The 24,003-nt window shown below is 35.3% G+C and overlaps 2 protein-coding genes across 2 annotated transcripts; both read right to left on the reverse strand.

The window, feature by feature from the left end:
- Positions 1 to 1,342: 1,342 nt before the first annotated feature.
- On the reverse strand, positions 1,343 to 13,680 carry LOC120345669 (GPI ethanolamine phosphate transferase 3, catalytic subunit-like). The gene is made up of 14 exons (XM_039415201.2): positions 13,303 to 13,680; positions 12,409 to 12,609; positions 11,535 to 11,687; positions 11,222 to 11,337; positions 9,842 to 9,972; positions 8,985 to 9,096; positions 7,604 to 8,597; positions 6,791 to 6,968; positions 5,682 to 5,806; positions 4,650 to 4,747; positions 3,821 to 4,007; positions 3,160 to 3,362; positions 2,546 to 2,721; positions 1,343 to 2,056 (listed from the first exon to the last, which is right to left on the reverse strand). The coding sequence occupies exons 1-14, from the start codon at positions 13,623 to 13,625 to the stop codon at positions 1,859 to 1,861; spliced, it is 3,195 nt and encodes a 1,064-aa protein (XP_039271135.2). The 5' UTR covers positions 13,626 to 13,680; the 3' UTR covers positions 1,343 to 1,858.
- LOC120345670 (betaine-homocysteine S-methyltransferase-like) lies at positions 13,677 to 15,795 on the reverse strand. Its single transcript, XM_039415202.2, has one exon. It carries the CDS (start codon positions 15,404 to 15,406, stop codon positions 14,453 to 14,455), a length of 954 nt encoding a protein of 317 aa, XP_039271136.2. The 5' UTR covers positions 15,407 to 15,795; the 3' UTR covers positions 13,677 to 14,452.
- Between the last annotated feature and the right edge of the window lie 8,208 nt (positions 15,796 to 24,003).

Here is a 24,003-nt window from a genome sequence, read left to right on the forward strand (position 1 = left end):
CAAACCAAATGATCCAGGGAAATAACTTTTACCAGTTTTACTGACTGCAACCATATCAGGCTTGAAAAGCTTCCAAAATGTTATTACCATTCATTTCAAATTCACAACTGGGTATCGAAATGAGACGCAACTAAATTAGGTCGTGAAGTTTGAAACCATGAGTGAGTTTCGTCACACTCGTCGACATTTGTCTGAATTTTCCTGTTATCAGGAACCGATCGCGAAGTCCAATTTAGCCAAGAATCTTTTCTGAATTAGTAGAACTATTTTCCTTTTTTATTAGAAACTTAAGGATTATTTTTCATCAGTTATGCGATGATATTATATTAAACAATGCTCATGGTCTTCCGCTCGGATTTTCTTGCTGCTGCAATACGTTAATTGCGCGGCGTTAGCTTTGTAATGATTAAATACAAACACGAGATTAACATAAATACTAATAATCATTGACACCATTTCGGAAATTGGCGACAAGGTGACTGCAAGAAACGCCATCTCTATTCTTATGATTTGTACCAAGGTACAGGGCTTGCATCTACGAAATAAATTTTACTATTTTAGGATACGTCCTTTTTTCATCAATGATATAAACAGCATAAATTTAAACGTGAAAACTATGTAAAGAGCTGACTATGGCACTTAAATTGTATGTTACTAATTTTCTAGACAATGTTGCGGCATATCAATGGCGGTGATAAATTTAAATAGACTTGAATATTCGTCTCCTGGGAGCAACTCCATTTGACCGCCATCTTCAGCTGATGAAAGCTTCGGATATATACCTTCACATACATCTAACAATGTTGAACTGTCCAAGAGGAGTATCACTACAGAACGAATTCACCCATTCTTCCGATTGCGTGGCTAAAAATAACGCTGGTTTAACTGCGTCCACCATCGACATTCACAGTAGAGTCACAAGTTCAAACGTCGCAGCAGTACCTGTCACTTCCTAAGGTGCTCGACTCAACATTTTATCAGATACTTCGTAAACCATCCACATACAGGATTTTCATATTAGACAGTTGAAACATATGGCAAACCCTGGCATCTGGTCCGGCTATCAGTCTATGTCGGGTTTGGGACAAGCTAGGCTAGCCAGTTTAGTTTTATTTCAGATGCATGAACTTGATAGGTTCAGTACACAGAACTCAAACACATGACGGGTACTCAGAGGTGCGATGCTTATCGTACTGGCACGATGCACCAACCGCAAAGACAAATTGGACTAGTTACCGATAATCGCATAGAAACCATCCGCAAAAAAGTGTTTCCTTTCCAGGGCTCAAAGGAAATTCTATCAGTTTGAGCAATTACCATTTTCTTAAAGCCAACCAAACAGTCTCGTAATCTCCAGTTTATTTTACTACAAACATTCAACTCATGAAGAAAGAACATTGAAAGACAAACAATTTGAACAGCGGACGAAAAGTTACCGATAATAATACAGTGGGAAGAAAATATCACAGAAGAGCAGCAAAATATTAACACACAAGCACCTTTCAAGTAATAACATATATTCACTGTTAATTAATCTCAACACTTAGATCTTAATTATATAAATAAAAAGTTTCTCAAACACACAAAGCTGAAACCCAGAGGGTTTCCCGAGAAGGCTCGTCAGTACCAGTGTCATAAACCAACTTTAATCGCAGGTCATCAGTCTCTTATCCTTTTCTAATGTGTTCATAATAGTCTTAAAGTTCACATAGCACCTGCCATACTATATTCTGCTTACAAGACCAAAAAAAGACACTTTCATACACAATATGTACCTGAAAAACAGTCGCAATTTGGAAAAAACATATAAAACCAAACAATTCATACACTAACATTTCTTGTGTTCCCAATAAAAATTTCACTCTAAAGTTTCCTCCACAGACCTAAACCATTTTGCAAGTTTATTTCCTGTATTGTGCATGTGTGCATAGGTAAAAATACTAGATAACATGACTATAATAAGAGAAACTCCTTCAAACATATATCTTGGTGCAAATATCCACCATACCATCAGATGACGTCTGTGAAGACAAGTGCATACCATACAACCAACAATCTGGAAAATAGAAATTATATCTCTTGTTTTACAATAAAAAATTGTTAAAGCAGTTGAATTATTCCTGGTACATTCAGAAAATAATACTGAGTGTTGAAAGTTGTATTTTCAGAACAAAGACAAATTGGGAGGATGCTTCTATAAAATTTTAAACATGGTGTAAACTCAGGACACCAAGCATCCATGATACCCACATTCTAGTTTCAGAAACAAGGCAAACGAAAAGAGTATAAATAGAAAATGATTGATTTTCTAAGTTGATATAGTTGCATCAACTTTTTACAAGTTCGTACATTGCAATTTGCTATTTCAACATTGAATCATGAAAATTCAAATTTCTAGTGATGTTTTGACTAGGCGAACTTCTACACTTCAAATTATTTGAGCATTAAATTACAAGAGATCAAAACGCTCAGAATGACATTGACCAGACTTTCCCAAGTAATGAAATTATCGAGTTTAACCAAATTCAATGAAATAAACACAAACCTTGGCAATATAGAAGCCAAAATATTTGGATAAAAGATCTTTGAAAACGTTGAAAAACCTTTCTTGATCTTTATAAAAGAAAAGTTCACTCGTGAATTCCTCTTCATTTTGCTCCTCATTATTGAAATACCATCGACTTTTGGTTTGAGGCCACAACATCAAAAGAGGTAGAGACACTAAAAGAGTACAACATCATTACACAAAATTTGATGATACTAATGAGTATTCAATTACAGAAAATTTTCTATTTTTTTTAGGAAATGATATTTTCATTTTCTCATCATAATAATGATATGAGGTAATGAAAAAATAAAAAATAAAATTTTCAAAATGTGATGAAAAGATAAGACTTTCTCTGACTCGTAGTTCCATCCCGAGCACCTTTTTACATGGCGGTGATGTCTTTCACTCCGAACATGGCCATGTATATCCAACTACTAGTTTTGAAAAGACCAAAAACTTCTGCGGTACACAATTGTCTACCCAATTTATATTTACACCCTAGGTGGGGCTTGGAATTTGGGCCTGAGATGTGTAACCTGCAATGCGAACAGTCTAACACTTCAAACGCTAGGCCACTTGAAAGAAATTGAAATATTTTATACAAATCATACCGGTAGAAAGTATCTGCATGCAGAATGTATTGAGAAGAACAAGTAGACCAGGAATGATGTTTGTTGCATGACTTCCCTGAAAACCAACGAATGCAGCATCCCATTGTATACTTGATATGGATGCTTGATGGCCAGTGGCAAACCACCAGAATGATGAAATCATTCCCCACAATATGACTGAACTCCAGGGAACATATGATGAACTGTGAAAAAATATTTTTCATGTATAGACATAATAAGTATTACAGAATTAATCGGGGCATTAGACCTAAACGTGCTGGCATTGCAGATCTAGGTTTAGAACCCCAGGCTAAGCATGTAATCTGTGGTGTAATGAAATGGGTAGGCAATATTGAATTAAAAGGATTCCAGTCGTTTTTTTTAAACTTTAGTAGATGCTTTAAAGAGCCTTGCTCAGAATGGAGACGAAAAAAAAGGATTTCCCTGGGGGCAAATTATCTGCGACAGTATTAACTATCAATGGACTCCTCAACTATCAATGGACTCCTCACCGCCATTGGTGGATCATGTGAATTGCTGGCCGGCTACGACTTTCTCTACCCCACCAAGTAGGGGTAACAGAGAGGGTATTGTTTGCCGTACGGCTTTCTTTTACCCGAGATAAATATGAAAAAATCTGATGCTATAATTCACAAGTTACCCTCTTTGTTGCATTGATATGGAATTCATTTCCAAAGCACAAACAGAACAAATTAACCACAATGACAAAGATGTTGCTTTTTCTGGTCCAAGCAACATAGAAAATAATATGATCAAGCATAGAAGTACAGAAACAGTGGATGCTGTTATCACAGTGTAAAGTCCGAACACAACTGGAGCTGAATTATCTAAATATGAAATTTTGATTATTGTTTTTTATCTCTGAATTCAAATATGGGAACAATGGCTTAATGCAGGGTTTCTCAAACTGCCCTTGGCTTCCCAAGAGGGTAACGGGCAAAGCACTTCACTAGGTACTGGCGCACAAAATAACTGATGGAAGCCCATTAAATGCAAAAGTAGGTATTTTTATAGAGAGGCGAAGACGCGACGCAAGTTTTTAGAATTTTTTTGAAAGGGGGTCACAGACCATGAAAGTTTGAAACCACTGGCTTTAAGGCTTATATGTGGTGCAGCCCTAAGTATCAGATATTCATGAAAAAATATTAATGTAAAATCTAATTTCACTAGCAAAAATCATTTGCAGCAAAAACAAAAAACTTCCTTAACTTCCATCATAACACTTATTAATGGGAGATCTTTACCAGCAAGGTTAATTTTGAATTTTGTGAAAATAAAATGAATTTTGATCACATTGAAGATAAGTCAAATGAAACTAAATTTGTGCTATATTATTACATAACCCAGAAAATCATGTGAAGTCGGGGTAAACAGAATTCAAACACAATATCTACCGGTAATTATGATACCAATTTGTGTCTACTGTACATGTAAAACATAGTAAAAGATTACACATTAAAAAACCTCACCAACTGATTCTTTGTTATTTTTATTCAACTTTGACTTCAATTCGTTATATATTTGTGTTATTGTAGTTTTAATGTGACTTTCAACATAGTTTCCAAACCTGAAAAGACAGAAAAAGTTATGTTTAGAAGCAAAAACCAAATACACAAGCATATTAATTTCTGTTTGAAAATACATCACAATAATTTCATTCAGAAGATAACATAGTTGAAAATTATTTTTGCATTCTATTCAAAAATTTCAGAAATATTGAACTTGAATAAAATATATAAATTGCTATTATATATTAGGAGGATAGTCTGTGTAAAAGTTAACACAAATTACAAGTTTAATTTAGGGTATAATACATAGATGTTATATTATCTAATATTTCAAATATCAATATCATAGTCTTCTCCATAAATTAAATGCCCCAATGATAGATTTTTAAACTAGTCTCATGGACGACTATTGAGAAAGAACACAAAATTTTTTGATGATGTAAGCAGGGATGGCCAAAACCGAATATTTCACTATTCCGAATACATTCTAAAAAAAACATTTATGAATATGGAATACAGTTTAAATTGGGCGCAAGTTAATATGGAAAATTACATAAATCCCTATATCTTCATGTTGATCACATCTGAAATGACACAAACATGAAGGTCATTGTTTTCTGTTATCAGATTAGATATTGTACGTTTTGATCTGCTTGTCTGATAACTCAAAATCTCTAATTTTTAAATAAAAATTTTCTAAATTCCATTTTTTTTTAATATTGAATGTAATGGATATTGAATGTATTCGAATACTCGATTCATTTTGGACATCCCTAAGTGTAGGAAACCATGAGTTGACTTGATTCCAGTCATGAATGGCAGAAGACTCAACTAAATTTTCTTGACACAAAACCCATTTAATTTCATGAATTATAGCTTTTTTAACTAAACCAGACATATTCAAAACTAAGTCAAGTATGGTTAACCTAATAATATACCTACAGTCTAATTTTTACACTTTGTGAATTTTTCATTTATTAATAGCCTACTCACCCATCTGGATATAGTATAGTTGTGTAAACGGGATTCACCCAATGAAATATAAAGAATATTGCCAACAGAAGATAAACAATACGAGGTGAATAGGTGACACACCAGCTTGGTAACACTGCAAGACCCTGAAAATAATATATTTTATTGCAAAAATGATATCGGCATCCTAGGTTTTTGGACATGAAAATATTGTTTTCTCCACAAAAAAAGAGCGCTTCAGAAGTGTATTTACCAATATGGCGATAACTAATTTTGTTCGTCCAATATGGCGATAACTAATTTTGTTCGTCTACTTTACATCAAGTTGTGTACAGAGACTGAAACCTATGGGCAGGGGTATATTCACCTGGCTGACACAGGAAGTCCCCGAACTCGTAACAGAACTAAATTAAGGAAAATTGAAACAAAATTATGGCCTAACCATGCCTGGTACACATACTACTGGAGTACCCAAAAGAGAATATTCCAGATACTAAAGCATATATCTCAGATCGAAGATGGTGAACCTTCTTACTGAAGGAAGCCCAACATTATACTTTTATTCCATAGAGAGATGGGAGACAATAGACATAGAACAATAAACTCGCTGTTGCATAATTCCCACAAGTCTTAAAATACTGAGTTAGGATTGTGTATATGCTGAGTTTTACAAATGCAGCACATATTGAAAAACTGAACCTTATTACAGATTCTTTTATCACTGAGAAGTTAGTATGTTCTTGTGCGACTCAGGCATACGCCTGCCACTGCACCTCTGTGGCATTGCAGGTTCAAATCTCATACAGTAATATTTATGTGTGAGAGGATTGCTGGACTCCTCGCCGCCATATCGTGATTCATGTAACCGCTGGTCGGCATGGCCTCCGCCACCCTTAAGTCCATGCATCTGAAAACAAGTGACTGGCTACCTGACCAGAGGCCATGGTTCGCCATATAATTTACCCGTCTCAATGGCTTTCCTCTCCACGGGGCTAAATATGTGAAGTTATCCTATCAATTCTTGAATTAATGGGTCACCAAAATATACAGGGATGGTCATGGCGGGCCACAATCGCCAACAAAGTGGTTCGCTATCCCAGTACTGCCCTGGGTCACCCTAGCATTCATACCTTTGGAGGCACAAGCAGAAGAATCCAGCTAAGTATAACAAAACCAGTTGCCATAGGAAAATTTTTTCTACACACAAATCCATTCATTGCTGCAGTGTTCTTTAAATTACCTCCCTTTCTTAAATGCCACAATAGAATCCATACTGAAGCAATTAAGCTGAAACAAGACAGCAGAACTCTGAAAGAAAATAAATGAGTTGATTAGTTTACAATAATCCTAGTGATAAAAGCTATTTAATAAATCTTAAAAAAATATATGGCAGATTTATATAATTTTCCACATGACTTGCCCTCAATTTACAATGTATATAATATTCAAAAGTATTTCTTCAAAATGTATTCGAATAGTGAAATACCGTAATTGTTTTGGGCATCCCGGTTCGCATGTTTTTATCAATATCGAAGTTTGAGTCATATTCTCAAAAAAAAAAACGAAGTTGGAAATTATGGATTCTCCTGGGTCAGACTTTGAATGCTTAATCTTAGTCAAACTTTCTAACAGAAACTAATTAAGCATTGAGTCCATTATAGATATTTGGATCAAATGATATTCAAATTAAAACAGGGTTGTTTAATAAACCCCCATCAAGGTTCGTTAAGCGAATGATATCACTTTTATGCAGGCTACTCCTACAGTGCTTACATTTTACTTTTTAGCATAGTGTAATCCAGGGCTGCAGAATTTAGTCTGAAATAAAATTCTGCTGTTGCCGTTGAAGCAGTATTTTCAAATTTGCCAAGGCCAAGGCTAGATTCAAAATGAAACATGTTATTGTTCTAATATCTTAAAATTTCTACAGAAGGAAAAAAAACCTTGGAATATTGTATCCAGTAGATGATTGATTATCCTCAGTTGATTCATCATTAAAACACCAGAACTGTTCTGCTCGGCAATATCGAAAATATAGTGCAAGTCTTGAACTTAATAATGCTGCAAGTGAAATGAGTAGAAGAAGAATATGATTCTGTCGCAATAACGGTGTTTTTTCGTGAGCTGATTTATCTTGTGAATGATTTTTGGCTTGTCTTCTTCTATGAACAAGTTTTGGAGGGAATTTGTTTATTTCTGAGTTGGACTCATTAGCGGAGTGAGAATTATTTGAGTTTTCCGCAATATTCGAATTTGAAGATGAACTTTTTCCATAGAAAACTGATGCAGTGATACAAATGATCAATGACAAAACTAGGTATAAAGTAGTGATGTCTTCATTTAGGATAAAACTGTTCGTTGTGAATGACACTGAGTACATTATGAGTAAAATCGTCGGAAAGATTTCATCTAAAATTTTCATCCTTCCGATCGCTTCCCAAACGTATTTCAATCCGATAACGCATGTTGAGACAAACATGACACCAGAAAAAAGCAAGGAAAAAGCGAGAAACAAATTCGATTTTATAATAATTGATATAAAAATCGAGACGCCCATGAGTACCAATAACGTCTTGAAAACCATTTGGTATACTAATCCAAATATTGGATCAATTGAATGAAGACTGATTGCAATCAATATCACAGATAAAGTCAGTCCGATGATCATCGAGAATATGTCAAATTTTGCCCAAACTTCACGGCACATTTGTCGAGCTGATTTAATAAATTCAACTAGTTGTTGTTGAAGAGTATCCGAATTTTCATTTTGCTCTTTAAATAACTTTTCTAATTCCTTGTAAACTTTTGTTAGATTTTGATAAGTTGCAGCAGGTAAACTTTTACTGATGTCTTGATATGAATTGATATATGTGTACACTTGCTTTGCATTGGAAAATAGAACATCGCTTGTCATCAAATGCTTGATAGAATCATGCTCTGAAACAAAAATAATCAACTGAACAATTAAAATGTAGTTATGGCAATAGAACAGTAAAAGTAATGATATTATTATTATTGAATTTATTTGGATGAATAATCATAAATTACGGTAAGTATAAAACAGAGAGTAATGGACTCAAAGGTTGGGGATCGGTACCGAAATGATAAGGCCTAAGAACTATTTAAACTATTTATACACACACAGGAACAAGGTCATTTCTTTGTCATTTATTGAATTACTCTCTCTCTTTATATGGTGTGATAGATTCCATGGTTTTGCTAACACATGTTGTGCTCTATAGATTCGCAATATTTTATTTGTCTGAATTTCTGACAGTTGTATTCATTGATACCTATTCATCTACATATAAAATTATAATCCACCTTGTTCATTATATCCACTTTGTTCTGGCATCATATCACTGATAGCGACACCAAGATTAGCAAAAGGAATTGCTGTACCGAGAAGAAATGAGATGGTTGGAACAATGTCTACCTGCGGAATGGATTTGATAAATTTCAGTGAAAAATTACACTAAGTTGAAAATATTAATCAAGATTATTTGGAAAGAGCTACTTTTTCTATGCTTTTGTGCTGGTTTATCCTTGTGTTAAAAGATCCAAGCAAGAGTTATCCAAGTGATTCAAGAGTCATGCTGCACACTAACACAAATATATTTCTGAAGAGTTTCATCTGAACAAAGCCAAGTTTCCTCAGGCAATATTTAAATAATAAGCTCTGACTGAGGGAGTCTTAACTTTGTAGAAACAAAACGTTACAGAAATATATTTTTGTTAGTTTGCTGTAAGACTCTTGAATGACTCGGATAAGTTAGGGAAACATAAATGCTTACTCATAAATAAATAAGAAATCATAATGTGTTGAACTTCGAAGCTTTATTTTAAAATATATATTTCATCCAACTTATTTATTTTTAGATGAATTGTTTACTAAATAAATGAAGATTAAATTTAAATTCTATAAAGTGAAGTTTGAACTATGCGATGTGGTTGCTAAACAATGGCCAGTAGTTAAAACCGTTAGGCTTACTTATGACATCATCGAAGGTTAAAATCTCAGCTCCAAACCACATATCACCCGCCCAGGTTGAAAGAAATCGAGTAGGCTGCTGGTGTGGAGGTTTACTCAAAGTAATACATATTAATAAAGTGTTAATGAACATCATAAATAAGTTTGATCAAATTCTGCTACAATGGATAAAACTAAATGATCACAGTACCTGGTTAACAAGCGGATCTTTCGATTCATCAGATTTACATCTGTGAAATTTGTTAGCACGATTGTAAGCAAATAAAGCAGCATTTACTTCATTGAATGTTTCACCGCCATGATCACCAGTATGTGTCATTCCTATAACATGCATATTAGCATATATTAATTAACCAAGTCGTCACACTTATGGAAATAATAAATCAGAAATATTTGCAATAATTGCATACACATATAAGCATCTCAGTCTACATTTCTAAACTAGTATTACCAGATGGACTCTCTATAACAGTGGTTTTCAAACTTTTTATGTTCCTCTTTAGAATTTATCAAGTCTCGTGCCGCACCTCAAAAATAACTAGTTAACAATAAACTACAAATACCAGATTGAGAGGCAAAGGTATGTTTTATTCAAAAACACGTTGAAAATACGTGGATGGAATGGAAATAATGAAACAAAGAAAGTTCTGAAATGAAAATATGGCGGGCAAGATCACATCGAACACATATTTTCATTTTAAATTAGCTTCACACAATCACACCCCTTCGAAAAATTGTCTATGCCCCCATTGTGGGGCACTCCACCGATTGAGTACCACTGCTTTATGATATGGCATGATGAATTTTATCTTAGATCCTACAGTTTCAGATCCCAAAATGTCGGCTCTCCAATAGTAGAAATGGCAGATATCCTATCCCGCATAATTATCCCCCACGAACTCATACAGGGTAAATAGGGGTATGATGCCAAACGTATTCATAACACTTAACACAATGTGACACACCACCGAGCTATAATCCTGTGTTCTTATAAGAGTTTGACCAAAGCTATATATATTCATGTATACCGTTACCCAAGTGTTCCACATTACTACTGCCATCTAGTGTGGTATCGATGAAGAACCTTATTAAAGGTTATCGAGCATCGTCCAAGGTGTGAGCATGCTGTGCTGACCATAACCATGGGTATATTGTGTGATTATTTTGATTTACTCCCATGACATGCACCGACAGCCCTATCATTCAATACCTTACCAATTGCTACCAATAGAATTTTTACATACTCAGTACTTCTTATGGTATTTAGATGCCTTTTCTCCAAATGAGAGGCTCTGTAGAAGAAGCCACAGATATGTTAGAAGCTATTTTGTTTTGTAAGGTCCGAAATCTTTTCAGTTCAGCACTGACTACTCGATTTATAAAACCTCGGGTGAGATGGCAGGCATGAGATTTGAACCCAAGATTTTGACCATCATAGCTGATAATTATAAGTTTTAACCACTGGGCCATCTAGTGTTATTAGTGACGGTGACGGTGCTACCATTAAATAATTGCACAAATAAAGTTACAGAAATTACCAAAGAAAAGAGACAAAATCTTATAGTAATACCATGATCTCCCATCACAAGTAACAGAGTTTCATTGTCAATCGATTCAGCAACTCCTTGAACAATGCCATTCATCTGTTGAAGTTTTAACGGCATCTCTGGATGAAATGGGCCATATCTAAAAAGGAAAATTGGTTGCAAATGCCCCTTTTCTTAATAAATGATTGATTATTGTAACTTTCCATGATAACTGAAGAATAACAAAATAGACATTTGCTAATAAGATAAAACAATTTGTCCAAATATAATAATATTCTAATATATATGAAAAATGTTTTCCACTGATATCTTCAATAATCAGAAATGCTGATATACCTATGTCCGCAATGATCAACTCCAAGGAAATGTGCAATTAAAAGTTGCCAGTCATTATTTCCGAGTTCAGGTAATAAATGCTTGATAACACCATTATCGACAAGATGAAGATCTTTGACATCAAACGAAGGGTAGGGAAAAGCCTTGTTGAATCTAAAAATGTGATAATATATATATATATATTAAATATAAAACAAAAACCATATTAAAAACAGATAAGCAATGCTCAGGTATATGAAATGGATTGAAAAATAGCATAGTAATGGCATTCTAGAAGCATCACTGAAAACTTGAGATTAATTGACCCATTAATTGCATAGGATGACGATATTTTACCGAGAGGCACAATCACTCGAACAATAAGATTTAATAAGCAAAACAGTCCAAGTCTGAGTTGGACCACAGGAGACTCGTATTTGCCAACAGAAAGGAAAGCTCATTTAGTGATGCAAACTTATAGTGAATGAGTCCAGGCTAGGAGAAGATAACTATCTAATTCAACTCTCAGATACATGGTATTAGTTAGTAGAAAGTATGTGTATTACCAGATCTTCGTATACAATTAACCCAAACTTTTTTAAATTATTACCATCATTAGCAAGTTTGGTAATGTTTCCAAACCATGATGTGTAGTATGTTCAATAGAGCTGGTATCCTGGTAATAATTGATTCTTACTAATCTATAAATTCATGAGACAAGAAAAAATAACGAAAAGAGTAGATTCTTACTAATCTATAAATTCATGAGACAAGAAAAAATAACGAAAAGAGTACACACAGAGATTTGTTATACAAAAACACATATTTACCTCAAATATAATTCATTTTAAACGTTGATTAGACCTATGTAATAAAAAATTTACTTGTCCCTGACCTTCCAGGAAAAAGATTCATCCAAGTGTCATCACCCATGAAAGTGATGTTTTTTCCAGAAGCAATGAATTGATCGAGTATATTATCTTCTGTTATTTCTGAACTTGCAAAGTTTTTGCTCAGATCAATAAAAGTTGGAAGACTTCCAGTGGTTAACCCTTTTATTCTCTGCATTGTTGTAGTTGGTGCATCAGCCCAAAATCTAAAATATATATTTAAAAAAAAAAACAGAAATACATTCATATGACTTCAGCTTATGAGTGTTACAATTCATTTTACAGCTTCTTAAGAAGCGCTTTTTGTCAGAACACATAACAGGATAGAATTTTAATATTTATTCTAGGGGGAGGAATGCCGATAAGATGGTTCAGTCAATATGGCAAACCATAGCCTCTGGTCCAGTTACCATTTCATATGCATGGACTTGATGGAGAAGCACAAACCGACCAGCACCAACCCCCCTATAAAGTGAGGAGCCCAGCAATCTCACACATAATTAGCCCCCACAGGATTCTAACCTGTGAACCCAAAAAGGGAGATCGAAGTTCGATGGCAATGGTATTCTCAATGTTTAGCCTAATGCATCAACCAATTAAAACACTGGAACAAATACAGAACAGCTTTTATAGTTTGGTTTAGCATCATGCTTCGTTGGTGATGGCATTTATAATTTCATGCTGGCATTGGCATCGCAAGTAACAATGTTAATAAAGACATGCCTTGATTAGTCCAGGATGAAAAATTTTAACTCCATATTCTAGATTAGTCAATGTTTTATAGCACAACTATTCAATGACAATCCTGGTTACCAATCCAGGGTGGGTATGAGTGTAGGTAACCAGTGGGCAGTGGTCATGGATATGATTCCGACAAATTTATTAATTACAATACAAACCTCCAGAGTCTTGCATTTTCACATCCCTCTTTCTTCATGAGATCATTAAAAATTGGCATTTTATTGTGGAATATCATCTGCATTGCCCGATCTTCATCAAAGCTCGCAAAATCATACCGTAATGCATCGATGATCATAACAACAAGTTTTTTGAACTTGAAATGAGAATTCTGACAGCTGCTTATGTCATCTTCAATAGACGGAAAATCACTTTGACAGGAAGGCGTTTTACGGTCAATTTCCAGTCTCATCAATAAGAAGCCTCTTGTGAAAAGAGCGAGCGAGATTGAAAGTATCAAACAATTTAAAAACAAACTATTCATCACCGGATTTTAACAATGTGATATTTTTAAACTAATAATCTCACACTAACACTGAAATGGATCAAAACAGGAAAAATAAGTTAATTAAAATGAAATTTAAAGAACAAAAACTATTTTACGACCTAATAGAAACCCAACTGATAGCACCAGGACTATTTCTCAATATTTTTTAATTAAGAAAGCGATGTCATGGAACTACAACTGATGAAAGTGGAGGCATTAAAAATGACATCACTCACTACTTGGAATATTGGAAAATACCAATTTAATATTATACTTGAACAGAAACAAAAAATATCACCAAAATTACAGTAAAATTAATCCTACAGTGACCAAAATTTTGAAATAGGTTACCTATGTCTAGTTACTAGTACAGTTAATTCGTTTGAACCATCAGAATTTGAGAAATTTTTAAACGAAAGATTGAGTAAAATTTTAGAAAATTAAAATTACTAGATGTGTTGAAAATATATTTTTTATCTAATTTTATGAAAAATATGGCACATGTTATAATATTACTGCATAATCTAGTAATAGTGTCAACTTAGCAGTATTAATTTGTAATGATTTTATAGTCAATATGAGAAAATCATCATGATTGAGAGGTCTATTACTGGACAGATCCATTTTTTCACCATGGTGTTTGACTGAATCATACCCATTAACTATGGGATTGCAGTTCACAGTAATCAATTGAAAATTGCACAAATCACATATAACTATCACCACTACCAATCTAAAATCGAAACACAAAATTTGAATCAATAAGTAATAACCAATAAAATGGTTAAATATATCCCATACTACTGAAGGCATTTGTTAAATTATCATTCTACATTGCGACTATTCCAATCATTAACAACTTTCGAAATGTTCGTAATATCATCAGGTGTTACTAAACAGCAACCACCGATCCATTCTATTCCTCCTATACTCAACCAATTCGAAACATAATCAGTTAAACTTTGAGAAGAAGGCTCTGTGAACATTCTTCGAGTTGCTTCATCCAAAACTAAGTTAGCATTCGGATATGCTATAAAGGTTTTATCAGGTTGTAATAAATGTCTGATCGATTTCATAATGGGTTCAACAACTTTTGGATGACAACAATTGATGCCAATTGACTTTACTTGCGGGCATTTTGAAATTTTTTCAAATGCTTCTTTAAATTTATCACCATGATAAGTATGTTCTTCATCTTTACAAGTAAACGTAACCCATGCTTTGGCTTGCGGAAATTCACGAAGCAATTCAATAATTGCCTGAGCTTCTTTCTGAGCTGGCATTGTCTCAATTGCAATAAAATCAGGATCTCTCCCCAGTAGAATACTCAACCTTTCTCTATGCCAGTTTTTCAAATCATCTTCTGACATATTATCGACATAGTGGCCAGTATATTCAGACATGTCATGTTGACAAGCTCCATAAGGACCAATAGAAGCAGCTACATAATATTTCTCTTTGGCTTCGTCACCTAATTGAGACTTCACTTCTTTAATTGAATCCTTAGCCACATCCACACTCAATTGCAGCAATTGAATTGCATCTTCTCTTGACACATTACAGTTTTTCATAAAACCATCAATACTGGCTTGATAAGACGATGTTATCACAGCATCGCTGCCAGCGAGAAGAAACCTTTTATGTGCATCTTTGACTGCTGAAGGATCTGTATGCAAAAATCTTGCACTGAATAAGGGATCATCTGCAAGAAAGTCTATGCTTTGAGCTTTTTCCAAATCAGTGCCGAGTCCTCCATCTAATACTTTTACAACAGACATTTTAAATTACTATTCTGAATTACAAATTTTGCAGTCAACTTCCAGACTGTATACACTGCAGTACTAGCTAGGTTAATCCACAACTTTGGATTTGGACACAAGCAGACAAGGCTACATGATTATAAAAGACAAATTGGTTGCCTATTACTTAAACACATGTAAACAATGGCTAGTTAGCTTCCGCCCAACAAGTTCAACTCATCAACCGCAAAAAGAGAAGGTTACAATATACTGATATATGAAAAAACAACAACCTTGACACTGGCCAGGAAACATCAAATAGTCTAATTAAAAACTATCAGCAGAAGAATCATAGATTTCAATACAGGAATCACTAAATCAGGAAAAAACTGAACAATGACTGATTTATTTCAGTATTTTCATAACAACTAGCCTAGGATAGGATTTACATATTTATCCCGGGGGAGAGGAAAGGAAAAATAAGATGACTTAATCATATGGCGAACCACGGCCTGTCGTCCGCTTACTACAGTACTAGTCCAGTAGTCCAGGTCGGGTATGGAATTAGTTAGCCAGGTATTTGTTTTCGGAAGCATGGCCTTGATGGTGGAGGAAGCCGCAACTGACCAGCGGTTACGTAAACCACCCTACGGCGGCGAGGAGTCCAGCAATCCTCTCGCACATGATCATCCCCGCATGGGATTCGAGCCTGCGATCCCACGAAGGGTAATAGAGATGCGGTGGCGAGCGTATTTCTAACGTTAGCACGATGCGCCACACCGCCCAAATAGCAGACTAGTCCAGTAGTGGGTAGGCTAGTACTGAAATCACCATAGGTTTCAATAATACTAACTTGGCATATCTAGCACACTTTTAGAGCAAATTGATAGCAAACAAAACATGACGACAAAATCAAGGTGAGGCACCGGCTTGAGTTGTGCAGTCAGTCAGTAGTTTATTTTTCCCCAAAATGAAAATGCACTCACAGTGAACATAAACTTAAAAGCAGAAAACACAAAAAGGTAACCCAGACACATACGGTACCGGTATCGGTACCAGTACTGACCATCATACAATCATATGCATCAAGAGAATCCGACCAAACTGTGTCCCGTTCACAACAGTTACACTAAATAACACGGTTGGTCAGCCAGCACGCTACGCCGGCGGGAAATTTGATACTTTACTTCTCACACTATTTACGCAAGTTGCAATTTGCGTTATCTGCACTTAAACAGGAAACTATTTTCCAGTCAAGTTGTAAATTGTCCATGGTGTTTTTCAAACCAGTAAACATTCCATCCGCACTTTCATCTGCATTCTCGAAGAAATCAATAATATAAGTAACTGTGCCATGTTCCAAGCTAAAATACTGAACACAGATTGGAAACATTTTCATGTTTTTGAGATTATAAGTATAAGTTTATTTCGACTCCATAATCAGCAAAACAATAAAATGAATGGTAAAAATAAATAAAAAAAAACTGATTATGAAATCAGGAGAGCGAACAAAACCTTAGATAAGGTTTAAAACGTACAGAATGTATATGAGATGGAAGGTTTTGCCAAGAAGATGTGGTACGTGTTCACTCACCTAAAATATAAGTATAAGTATAAGTTTATTTCGACTCCATAATCAGCAAAACAATAAAATGAATGGTAAAAATAAATAAATAAAAACTGATTATGAAATCAGGAGAGCGATCAAAACCTTAGATAAGGTTTAAAACGTACAGAATGTATATAAGATGGAAGGTTTTGCTCTTTTATGCTTGCTTGGGTGGAATAATACAAATTTAATTTTGTTAGCATTAAGAGATAATTTGTTAACCAACATCCAGCTATGAATATTGGTTAGTTCTTGGTTTGCAACTGTGAGTAGATCTTCAAGGTTTTTCCCATGAAGAATCAAGTCAGTGTCATTAGCAAACATGATCGACTCAGAGGATTTCAGACACCTGGACATGCCATTAATGTAAGCTAGAAAAAATAATGGGCCAAGTAAAGATCCTTGTGGAACTCCGTGCTTCATGACACAAATATTTGTAGAGAATGAGTTGTCATATTGCACAATTTGTTTCCTGTCTTGGAGGTAGCTCCTGATCCAATTGAATGGGACGCCTCTAATTCCATAGTGATAGAGCTCACTTAAAAGGATGGAATGGTCAATGGTGTCGAAAGCTTTTGAAATATCAAGAAATATTCCAATTGCATGTTGTTTGCTTTCAAAGGCCTTGGTCAGTTTGTGTACCAAAACATTACCAGCCATAGCAGTGCAGTGATGCTTGCGGAAACCAAATTGATGAGAGTGGAAAACATTGTTAGTTTCAAAGAAGTTTGACATTCTACTATACATTATTTTCTCAAGAATCTTAGAAAATGATGGTAAAAGACTAATAGGTCTTTAATTTCCAAGATCTGAAACACTACCCTTTTTAAATAGAGGAAGAACTTTTGATGTCTTGAAGCTTTCAATGAATAATCCACTAGATAGTGAAAGATTAAATATATATGTCAGGATGTCAATGATATGTTCTGGAACGTGTTTCAATACTTTGAATGGAATACCATCAATTGAAATATTTCACACACGCTCACACGCACCCACACACACAACCATATAGAAGTTATTAAGTAAAGGGAACATGAAAAATTACATACTGGTAGTTAATAATAAATAAATAAAAATTACTTGCCACACCATATTAATAAATTTATGATGATTGCCACTGCCAAATTGATCAATTTTATAAATGGGAGTGAACAGTAAAGATAAACTTTTATAAAAAAATATATTGTCAAGCTGATTATAGATGGAGTCAAATGCCAAAATGCCCAACCAAAGTTGCCAGAATTGGGTGCATGAAGAGGTGGGCTAGACCAGTGGTCGGCAACCTTTTTCAAGTGACGGACCGGTAAAGCTTGACCGAGTTTTTGGCGGACCACCTTTATAAAAACGAACTAAGCCTATGCAATAAATTATACGCATTAGGAAATTCATGTTGACAATATACTAAAAACGACGGTGATTCTATTTAATGTGATGTCTGTATTTGTTTGATGGCAATTAACTGTTCCCATATTCGAGATATGGTCGACATTGACACACGTAACGTGTTTCTTACTTCCGACCTATTTCGTTTTTGTAGTTATCAATATTGAAAACCAGGCCTCACATTAAGATTTCGGGAGAGTTAACCATGCCTGTATCGTTTTGTTGGGGAGATCTTAGTCGGACTGATGAGAGACATTCTTATACGGGCGTAGAGAAAACAATTGACCCAGCATTATTGCGACATACTGACATGGCAATTGTTTATGAAATCAGACATGTTGCTCAATAGTGTTATGCAGTGGTCGGCAAACTTCATGTACTTGCGGGCAAAATATAAACATTTCTGGTAGCGCGCGGGCTGCAATATTTCCGCCTTCGAACAATCGCTACCATAATTAAACTTCAAATTATGGCGCATTCACATTGCTACCCTTCTATTGCTTTGTTGAAAGCCTGTCCCAATGAGATGTATATGTGGCTTTTTTTATTATCCAACAATACATTGTTTTTATGTACTTATTATCAATGTGAAAGATGATATTTTTATGGCAACTCGTCGTCCAAATGATGATCTGACAAGCGAGTACGAAATTTAATCTTAAGTGTTATGCATTTTAGATAAAGCTGCTCAAGGCCATATGTTCTTCCGAATGTGCACATTACACGTTTTGCACTGTCGCACAGGTGAGCTGTGGCGCAGCACCGGGTCGCGAGGTCAAATTTTCGACGACTCGTTTCGTAACGAGTTCAACATTGAAACCCTAAACAGCTGCGATGCTGACTGGGCATATCGAGCAAACCGGTTTTGGAATGCGCAAGAAAAAAAAATATTTCCGTTCAAGCACTTTGGAATGCTCGACCCGCGTCGATCCGTTTTCCAGACATTTTCAAATTTAAAAAATCAAAATTAACTCGAACGACATACAACTGACGCTACTTGTTACATAAGAAGCACCGTACAGCAGCACTTGTCACCACATAAATCCGTGTAGAGACAATAATAAATTTGAGATTAATTTTTGTTTTATTTATTAAATGTCGGGTCGTTCAAGGGCCGCAACAAATTAGCTCGCGGGCCGAATTTTTTCTGACCCCTGGTGTTGTGTTTGTCTGATTTACTGTTGGGTGCTGTTTTTTAGTCCATACAGTACATTTGTTTTAAACTCATTTATATATGTTACTTCCGCAAGAAATAATTTGAAATTAATCGACATTTGTTCTTCTTTTTTCAACGCCTTGAACCTCGGCTATAAGAACTCATTGAATGTTCCGTTTACTATGCACGAATTAAAAAAATGTGCTACAATCGCGTAAAAGTACAGCGCCCGGCCAGGATCAAATAGGCTATCCTATGATAAACAATTTACCACAAGAAATACTCCCCACCTTGTTACAGCTTTTTAACCGATCGTGGTCCGAAGGGCGTGTACCGAGAGCGTGGCAGCATTCGATTGTGGTACCGATACTCAAATCAGGGAAGAAAGACAACTCATCTTATCGCCCGATATCTCTTACGAGTAATCTTTGCAAAGTCATGGAACGAATGGTGACCAACAGATTGGCTCTTTCAAGCAAGCGTCACGTTATTGCAGTTTTCATTGATATTGAAAAAGCATACGATATGGTTTGGCGTGAAGGACTAATTTATAAGCTTCATAACATTGGTATAATTAAATCATTTTTATCTAACCGGTCTTTCCAGGTACGGGTTGGTTCTACTTATTCTAACAGTTTTAAATCGGAAAATGGGATTGTTCAAGGTAGCGTGATAAGTCCTTTGCTTTTTACAATTATGATAAATGATCTTCCAAAAAATATATCCTCGACATCCAGAACATTCGCTGATGATTGCGCCGCATGGGAGATTGGTTTAAAAATCAACGAACTTATTTCGGATATGCAAATGACATCAAATCAGTTCGTGGTGTGAAGCGTGAGGATTTAACATCTCAATGACAAAATCGTGTGCTGTATTGTTTTCAAGATCACGTAAACCTCCACCATTGCATCTCTACATTGATGGACAGGAGTTGCCGGTTAAATCTGAGTATAAATACCTTGGCGTTATATTCGACAACAAATTGAAGTATAAAGCTCATGTAGAACATGTAACACACAAATGTGATAAAAGATTAAATTTGTTGAGACTTTTGACAGGCACAACATGGGGAGCTTCCCGAGAAACTTTGCTTAAATTATACAAGGTATTAATACGGTCAATAATTGAATACGGAATAGAAGCTTATTATTTTGCACCAAAGTATGTAATTAGGAAAATATCGCTGTTACAAAATAAATCTCTTCGTATTTGCTGTGGCGCTTTGCCCAGCACCCCGATCTGCTGCCTAAATGTTACCTGTAGAGAGATTCCGATTAAATTTCGTCACCGACAGGCTTGCATGAGATATAAGAGCAAAATTTTATCGATTACGCAGTATCCGAATACCAACATAATAGAACAAACATGGCACGAGCTTTACCCGAAGTCACCCTTGTTTCAAACCTTCAACATGCTAACCACATCGGATGTTTTCAAGCAAATTTCGGTTAATCGTGTACCCCCTCTTCAGTCACCTCCTTGGGAAATGGAACTTCCAAATATTGATGTGTCGCTCGCGAATATTATTTCGAAAACAGATCCGTTACCTATAAGTAAACTAATATGTGATGAATATATTACTGAGAATTACAGTCAATACTTGTTAATTTATACGGACGGATCAAAGACGGATACAGGATGTGGTTCATCATTTTGTATTTTAAAGTATGACGTCTCCAAATCTTTTACACTTGACAAAAAATTAAGTTCTTTTACAACTGAACTTTATGCCGTGTACAGAGCATTGCTTTGGATAACTTTGCATCGGCCGTCACGTGTTTTAATTTTGACCGATTGTCTGAGCCTTTTACAAGGATTAAGTAAAATTTACTTTGTTAATCATATGTTGTTTTTTAAAATTAAAACTATTCTATCTTCCCTCAGGAGCCAAAATATTTTCGTAGATTTCGTGTGGATCCCAGGACATGTTGGAATTGCTGGCAACGAAAGAGGAGACAAACTAGCAAAAGAAGCAACAATGGACGGAAGTATTTTAACGTCTGTCATCAATTTCTCGAAAAACGAAGCAAAGTCAATGCGAAGTGCGAAATGGAATGGAATATTATATCACACTAGAAAAAGCTCAACATTTCAAATTATTCTTCCCATCGATTAAAGTACATAATTCCTGAAATTAACTAGAAAATATGAAATACTATTGTTCAGACTACAAACAGGCCACTCCGTCTGAACTTTCATATTCATAAAATTGAACTCCACGAAAATGGGTTTTGCGACACCTGCACGGAAAACGAAACCGTCGAACATTTAATATTAAATTGTCCCCGTTATTACTTCCCAAGATCAATTTTACTTAATCATTGCAAAGAACTGAATATAGGCCCCGTGAATATTATCAATTTGCTAACAAATCCCAGAATTATATCATTTGTTGTAGAATACGTCCTCGTAACGGGTCGAGGCATTTGAGCACCAAACGCTTAATATCACAGTCCTGGTGCACAAATTTAAGCCAGTTATAAGCACCATTAAAATAATAATATAAATAAATAAATAACGCCTCTTATAAATGTATGCTCGCCGAGAACATATTTCGAGCGTCTAGAAGTTACGTTTAGGAACTTTCCAAACTCCTACTTCCCAACACCTATAGGAAGCTGTCGATGAACATTAATTTTAGCATAGCACCACAAAGCTAGACTTCCAATCAAACTTTATTATTAGTGTGAAAGGAGACGCGATAAACCAGAGATGGTTATCGAGCAGCGTCACCTTTGAGGCAGTGAGTCTAATACTAAATCAAATATCGGAAGATGTAAAGTTAAAAAATCACACCTAAGAAGTTTGGGACCTTGAAGGCGTCCCGCTTTGAAGTCCTACTTATGCCACAAGTTTGGCATTGACTGACCTCGTATGAAACGAGGCTGAAATAATGGTCCGAGTTGGAGTGAAAAATGGGTATGGGTCGAGTTGGACTGGCATAACTTTTGATAAATAGAAACGTGTCTCGGACGTGGAGGAATTTTGGAAAACGGGTGATGGAGATATTGACCAATTTTTATTTTCTGCGCGATAGCCAGACACAGTACAGTCGCAAGTTTTGCTTTGAGCGCTACTCAGCAAGGATGGCCTGCTTGGGACAATAACAATGGACACAACTATTCAATAACGATGCCCCAAATAGTCGAGATACACAATTTTTTCAAATCATTTATCGACGAAGGCTACGATTGCCCGAATGCTTCAACTTCACAGAAAACATGGCACCCTGTGAACTCAGAAGAGATGTCGATTACGAAAAATCATCAGAAGCATTCAAATATTGTTCCAGTGCCAATCAATGGAAAACGGAAGAATGGACTTTTCCGTAGAGTTCCCAAATTTTTTAATTTAAGAAAATAAGTTATTACATGTAAACTGTAAAAATTTTATGTGTTTCAATGGTACCCACAAAGATCGGAAATCAAATCGATAGAACAAAGTGTAAGGTCGTTACAAAAAATGTGAACTAGTTTAATCAACAATAATTAAAGTGTGTCTAGTATTTAGAGAGGTAACGGATAATTTGCCATCGAATGTTTGATTATAAAAACTCAACCGCCTAACCCCACTCACCGCTCACTCTGACTTTTGTTTGTTTAAATTCGTTGTCGCACCCTACCTTTACCAAACTTCCCATTACAGTAGTATGCCTACGTGATCCGCACTTTCGCACCATAAGAAATACACGGGTCAATGTTCCGTTTATTTTGCAATAATTTTTTCCTTACATACTTTTTTATATTTAATCGCTGGCAAGTGGCAATACACATGCACATGTGGCCACGCTTTCGAGATATAAGATCAAACCACCAGAAACAAAGCGAGTTTTAAGGATATGAAGTGTACTTGTGGACTGTTTCGTTAAATTCTTGTTTTCGGGGCTCTATGTAAATGGGCCTTGCTCTCTTTTATCCTTAAGTCATTATATAAAGTCGATTTTGATCAATTAATTGTTGACGTTGGTATTAATTTTTTTTTTCACAACTCAAAGTTGCGCGATGACAAATTTAATCGGCCGTAAAGATCTGGAATTACATAAGTCTCCCTAGCTAGACATGCCCTCATGTGAAGCAATAAATTCTTATTTACTCACGGCGCGAGAACAGGCTGTGTAACTAGCGGACAATTTGAAAAATTGAGGGTATTATAGTGGACACAAATTTGTCCAAGGCGGTCACTTGGTTGTTTGTTAAAATGATATGATCGGGCCAATATATATATCTATATATAGCAATTATACGAAGTCGAGTGCGTTTGAGTTATGAAGAAAAATGCCATATATATGGTGGATAACAGGAATTTATGTGAAATAGAGTTTTATAGTATATGGATAGAAATATCTGACGTTTTAAAAAATAGGTTAGCTGATCACATTGAACATGAGTTTTTTCGCAATTTAAGTCCATACTAGGATGAGGATCGCAAAATTGTATTGTAAGCGATGTTCGTGAGACCTTCGCTAATTGGGAAATTCTTCCA

Source organism: Styela clava, chromosome 8, assembly GCF_964204865.1.
Source record: "Styela clava chromosome 8, kaStyClav1.hap1.2, whole genome shotgun sequence".
Taxonomy (NCBI): Eukaryota; Metazoa; Chordata; class Ascidiacea; order Stolidobranchia; family Styelidae; genus Styela; species Styela clava.

What these genes read in the sequence shown, in the direction of transcription:
- LOC120345670 (XM_039415202.2), bottom strand. Translation starts at nt 15,406, where the DNA reads ATGTCTGTTGTAAAAGTATTAGATGGAGGACTCGGCACTGATTTGGAA.
- LOC120345669 (XM_039415201.2), bottom strand. Translation starts at nt 13,625, where the DNA reads ATGAATAGTTTGTTTTTAAATTGTTTGATACTTTCAATCTCGCTCGCT. An exon ending in ATGAATCTTTTTCCTGGAAG is followed by an intron (nt 11,688 to 12,408) that starts GTCAGGGACAAG and finishes TCACATTTTTAG; the next exon opens with ATTCAACAAGGCTTTTCCCT. An exon ending in CATGCAGATACTTTCTACCG is followed by an intron (nt 2,722 to 3,159) that starts GTATGATTTGTA and finishes GTACTCTTTTAG; the next exon opens with TGTCTCTACCTCTTTTGATG.